The 6,000-nt window shown below is 43.4% G+C and overlaps 1 protein-coding gene across 2 annotated transcripts in view; it reads left to right on the top strand.

Annotated features, from left to right (window-relative positions):
• Nucleotides 1–835: 835 nt before the first annotated feature.
• Nucleotides 836–6,000, top strand: part of rspo2 (R-spondin 2) — a gene marked incomplete at its 3' end in the record, with an annotated part of 65,952 nt that continues 60,787 nt past the window's right edge. For both annotated transcript variants that reach the window (XM_079504590.1, XM_079504591.1), the window contains exon 1: nucleotides 836–1,110. In XM_079504590.1, coding sequence (XP_079360716.1) covers nucleotides 1,008–1,110 — 103 coding nt within the window. In that variant the 5' untranslated portion in view covers nucleotides 836–1,007. The remainder of the gene's footprint in view (nucleotides 1,111–6,000) is intronic.

Here is a 6,000-nt window from a genome sequence, read left to right as displayed (position 1 = left end):
CGTTATAGCAGCTATATGAGAAAGAAGAAGCAAAGCATCAGGACCAGTTGGAGTCTCTCTCTGCCACACTATCTCTGCACAGCAGCAGCAGCGCGCACAGACACATGCACGGCACGCACACAATCCACAGGAGAATTGACCGGCTCTCGTTCTCTCCCTCCTACATCATCATCCTCATCCTCAAAGTACATATACGTTATTATTACATTAACAAGTTTGCCAGTTTCCACTAAAACTGTTCGGCTGGACACGTCAGGAAAACACTATCCAGGTATAAAATGGAATAAGAAGCGTTCACTGATCAGCGCGTGTGGGAGAGAGAGAGAGAGGGGAGAGAGGGGAGAGAGAGAGAGAGAAAGCGCGAGGAAGAAACCCCCCCTTCTTGTTGTTCCTCTTCGGACCTCTGACTGTTCTGTGAAGAATAAGTTTTCATACAAGAAGGGATGCTGTATGTTCCCAGCCCGCACTTACACTCAGAGGGAACCTAAAAGTTGACCGAAGCGGATTTACTCGTATTTAATGCAGGTATGAATGATGCCGTTACCGTTACATGGAACACGGAGCATCTTGAGACCATTACGCGTGGTGGCTGCTCTCATTTTTGGGTGTCATGCTTTGAGAGCGTAAAAGAAATGTGCATGTGAGCCGAACGCATTGCCTTAATACTTCTGCTATTGTTGAAGAACATTAACACACAGAACAGTGTATATATAGTCTTGTTTATTTTTGCCATTATTTGGGGTAGGTGTTGATCTTGTTAAAACTGTTATCATATAACCTCCTTTGTCGTTGTTTCCGCAGCACTCAAAGGGTCCCACTTGTGACTTAAGGACCAGCGCGCTTCAGAAAATGATTCTAATCGGCGGTGTGATACTATATCGCCTCTCGTTTGATGTTTGACACATTGGGATCAAGCAAGAAGCTGGAGGACACTGAATCGGAGAATCCATCCCAAGCCCCCGCTGGCACTTTTTATTCAAGTCGGAACAACAGATAAAGTCGTCCAGATGCAGTTTCGGCTGTTCTCATTTGCCCTAATCGTATTGAACTGTATGGAGTACAGCAACTGTCAGGCGCCGACGTCGCATCGCTGGAGGCGAAACAAAAGAGGTAGGAAGGATGCACCCTGTGGGTTTAGTTCGTATGACAACGAGTAGCGGGGACGACTCTGGACTCTGCACGTTATCCATCATTCAATGACGGCTAATAATCACATATCGTGTAGTCACATATTCACAGCACTTGTAGGCTAAGTTGAATGAGTTCTGTAGTTGCGATGCTTCAGCTTACATACAACCACCAACACAGTAGTACTGTCTGTAAATCATGTGTTAATTGAACTCTGAGGAGTGTTTCACACTCTTGAGTGACAAATGGACATATTTAAGTCTATATAGCTATACTTAAGTGTGCGTGCTAATGGCATGCTTGCCTATATTGGCAGTAGACGACTCCTCCAGTCTCCACTATTTAACTTGGATAGCCTACTTGACTGACAACACTGACGTGTTCTGTGAGTCGCCTGGGAGATATTTCAGAATTTAGGAAATTTGGTATTATTAGCCTACCTTCGAAAAGGTATCTGGTGTTTAGCCTGATGATTCCAAACAGTGCGTAATTTGCGCAAAATTGACTGCAATATGTAGTGTGTTTGCTCACAATAATTAAAATTGCAGTGCAGTCGAATTGAAGACGTGGTGTAGTAGGCTATAGCCTTATGGTTTATACTGATGAAACACGTTCACTTTCCTTGTCGCCTCAACCTGTCCGCCAATAATTGCGCGCGGTTATCAAGGAACGCGCCATGTGTTTATTAGATGTGATTGAAACCGTTTCAAATAATGTGTAAGCAATCTTAGCAATGTCCTTCTTGGTCCATAGAATGCGATGATGACACGTGGGGGTTCTTTCGGAATCCCCTTCCAGTGTCTTATGCCCATTTTAGCATCTACAACTACAACTCCTAAAGCTGGTTTTAATTGATCTCATAACTGTTGGTAGGCAACCCGTATAACAATCGCCTTGGGGAAGCGCAGGACCATTCAGCCCCTTAGTAAATACTAGCCTACTACTCGGAATGAATGAGTAGACAGCGGAATTAAACTGCCGGCTGTTGCAAAGCCCCTTTGTGGGCTACCAGTGGCAGTGACATAATCAAAGTCCTTGGTGCGATGACGAAAGTGCCAGTCGATCTGAATTGCGCACTGGGCTATACACACTATACTCCAACTCCACACAGCAGTTGAGTATACAGTCGGTCAACACGTCTAAATTCTCATTTTTGGTTTGCTTGTAAAATGTAAGGCAATCACAGATTTAATCATATGCACTGCGTGCCAAGGGAACCTCCACACTCTGCAAGCCATCCACTGCCCATCTGCAAATAATCAGGCAATCACTGCGGGGTACTGGCACACACACGTTTTTCTGCTCCTCTATTTCTCTCAAAGGATTGTATGATTTCAGATGGTAATACTAATATAAATTTGTTTGTAATATATTTTTCTTCTCCATCAAACTGGCTAAGTTGAGGGTTTAGGCCTGGGAGACACTGACAAAGTCGTATATATGCATGGGTCCACAGTATATAGTTTTTGCAGTCCTTTCCTTGGTGGGTTTGGGTGTGCTAGAGGTGGAGATGAGATCAAGAGGTTCATTTACATATTTGACCTTTATAAGAAGAGCTCTAGACTGAGCATTACACATTGTTAGCAGATCGAATGACTCTTTCTTAAACTGTGCATTTCACTTGTCAAGCTAAATCCTGCAGAAACAACAATGTACAGTCTTGTGGCCTGATAACTAATGTTGGACGAGGTGTGTGAGCCAGGTGGAACACAACCTGCGGGGCCAAAAGTGGCATTTTAGAAAGTGCATGGTGGCAGTCGGCCAAGCGTTAGTTTTTTTGTTGGCTTCCTTCCTTTATTTATCATGGTTTGTATTGAGAAAAGCGTGTGTGAGAGAGATCACTGTTCAATACGTTCTGAAATGCCTGAATATTTTTCTTGCCCTCAAGGTTCCTGTGACAGCTTTATATACAGTCTGTCTGGCACGCATACGGGGCTATCCAAATCATTCAGGAGTGTTGAGTCCCAGACATTCTGAACTAAATTTGAATTTGGCCACGCTCTGCTCCCCAGGCATACCTATTTTATGCATAGCAAAACACGCCCTGCATGATTTAACAAATGGCTTTACCTTATAGGTATAGGGTGGCTGACTAAACATAGTTTTTGCCATTGATATAGGATATAGGATTTCACGTGAGGTGTAAGGGAACGTAGATTCCATTATAATGAGGGGATGTCAGGAGAGAAAAAACAGCTAGTGCAAATAACTAGAAGCCACTTAGACGTATGAGGGAAGCCTAGATTGGGATCACTGTGGTTTCTGGGCTGATCTTGTCTTACAAGCTAACATATACTGCATGGCATGACCCGGCCCTCTGTTCTTCTGTGGTTCATGTTTTTGAATGTTTTTCTTTTTTTAGTCTGCAAATAAAAAACATATTAAATTTACACCTCCTAACCCCCCGGCCCGCACAGTAAAAAGGAGGAAATCATGCCAACGAGCCCTGCTATGATATCATTGGTAGACTCAGGAGTATTACTTTTCATTTTTATTCTCTGGCTAATGATGCCACCTGCTGACTACATAAAATCAGGCTGGAGTACCAACGTTGCCTGAAGGAACAGAGAGATATACACTGTGAGGCCATGATGTCAAAGCCAGTAATGATTAGGTAATAGACTAATAGTACTCAACCTGGCAAACAACCATGCAATCCTATTAACCCTTCACTTTCTTTTGTCAAACGATTCTCTGCATACTTAAGCTAAAGAGCAATACAAAAAAACACTGGCATGTGTTATACATACATTTTTATTATTCTGTTTTTAAGTTATTACAGTATGTCTTATCTTTTCTGAATATTTTGACTGTCAGGTAGATCTTGATCGTTGATAGTTAACTGCATTAGAGTTAACTTTCTTTTCAAATACAAACTGACACTAGTCTGACTTTACAGATAAAAGAACCATTATAAGAACCATCATATAAGTTCACTATACGGTCAGTGTGTGGGTTTTATGTTTATGGTACAGCTAATGCAGTTTGTTTCACTTGCTAGAAAAGGAGTTGTCATATTTCATATTCTGAGGTTATCAGGTTTACCCAGATGATTGTCTGTTACAAGATTAAAGTTCATGTTAATATTAAACAAAATGAGTTTAGCAAAAGAGTTGTAAAGAAACTTTAGCTTGAGGTCTTTTACATGACTTTGTGATCTAGGATGTGTTTGCATTGTGATGAAGGAGTGGCAAAAATGCACGTGGCAATTCTGGCAAATTTTCTTTCATAGTCGAATGAATATCTATGGTTTTGTGAGCCTACATATTGAATTTGACAGAATCTCAGGACCACAGGGAGGACCAGTCCCTCTCCTCCCGCTCTCATTTCTCTTCATAAGCGATAGACATCAGACCTTTACGGAATGTGCTGAAAGCTTTCACAAGGTCCCAGGTTTGTGGGTTTAAGTGTTAATGTTGGATTCTGTTACTCTAGCGCAATGTAATATGTTGATTAAGTGCCTGACAGGAAAAGAGAATGCTCCAATAAGCCTGCGTTAAACCACCCTTGCCACTCTGCCTTTGGAAAAAGTGAAAAAGCGCTGCAGATGGCATGTCTTTTAACAAGGCTTTTGCACATGATGCCACTCTAATCCGCAGGGTAGGAGCTCTATCCTGGTGTGTGTGTGTGTGTGTGTGTGTGTGTGTGTGCGTGTGCGTGTGCGTGTGCGTGTGCGTGTGTGTGTGTGTATGTGCACATGCATGTGCCTCACGACCAAAAAAAAGCAGTGTGACTTTTTTCTTTTATTCCACAGTGCTTTTCTGGCTGGTTCTAAGAAACCCTGTACAGTGTGCATCAGGTCGTCATGGTGCCAGCCGGGCCCATGTGATGATCGTTTTACGGAAATGCTGAAAAGTGATCTGAGGTCCGCGGTGTGGAATAGCAGTAGTCCTTGGAGCTTGTGCTGCTAGTGGTGAAGGGGGCTTTTAGAGATGAGAGTGAGTGCGGGTGGAGTGGTGGTGGTGTGGAGGGGGGGGGGGGCATATTTAAGCAGATCAGCTGGAAGTGGCTGAATGTGAACAGCATCACCTGAGAGGGATTACCACTAGCCAAGGCCTGACCTGAGAACAGGCTACAGTGTCAATGAACAGAGGTCTTTCTTTCTCTCCCAGGCCCCATCATCAGATCAGCCGAGCTTCTTTACGTGCATGCACAGGTCTCCGTGTGTGTGTGTGTGTGTGTGTGTGTGTGTGTGTGTGTGTGTGTGTGTGTGTGTGTGTGTGTGTGTGTGTGTGTGTGTACATGAAAGGTATATAGATTAGATGCACAGGTATAGCCTGCTATGTTGACCCCTAATGTCCCTATTCTTGGTCATAATAGGCGTAGTCTCTCGAGACAGACTGTTGACTCACACAATTTCCAAATGTGAAGAGGGTGCTGCTTTTTTTGCCGATGGGTTCCCACTTCCCAGATTGTAATAGGCGAAAATAGGTGAACACTGGAAACAAACAATAGTTTTGATAAAGAGATTTATAGAGAGGAAAAGGGAGTGGACCAAGCAAAGACAACCCTGAATGATTGCGACCGAAGGTGCATTTCCCGTCAGTGTGTTTGTTGGTCCGGCACGTGACATCACGTGACATCATCAGGGATGGAGCACGTGACGTCACGTGACATCATCAGGGATGGAGCATGTGACATCACGTGACATCATCAGGGATGGCATGGAGATCCCTGATGTCATCAATATTAAGCCCATATATGGAGATCCTTGATGTCATCAATATTTGCCAGAAACTCTACATCTGACCTCAAACCTCAAACCCTTAGATCTCCATATATGGAGCTGACCTGTTCTGACATTCCATATGTTGATCCTTCCTCATCCATTCTTCCTCTTTGATGTCTCCCTTTTAACTGATACCTGTCCAT

This window comes from Electrona antarctica (assembly GCF_951216825.1).
Source record: "Electrona antarctica genome assembly, chromosome: 6".
Lineage (NCBI taxonomy): Eukaryota > Metazoa > Chordata > Actinopteri > Myctophiformes > Myctophidae > Electrona > Electrona antarctica.
The sequence above is the reverse complement of the archived record's forward strand: the minus strand, read 5'-3'. Positions and strand labels throughout refer to the sequence as shown.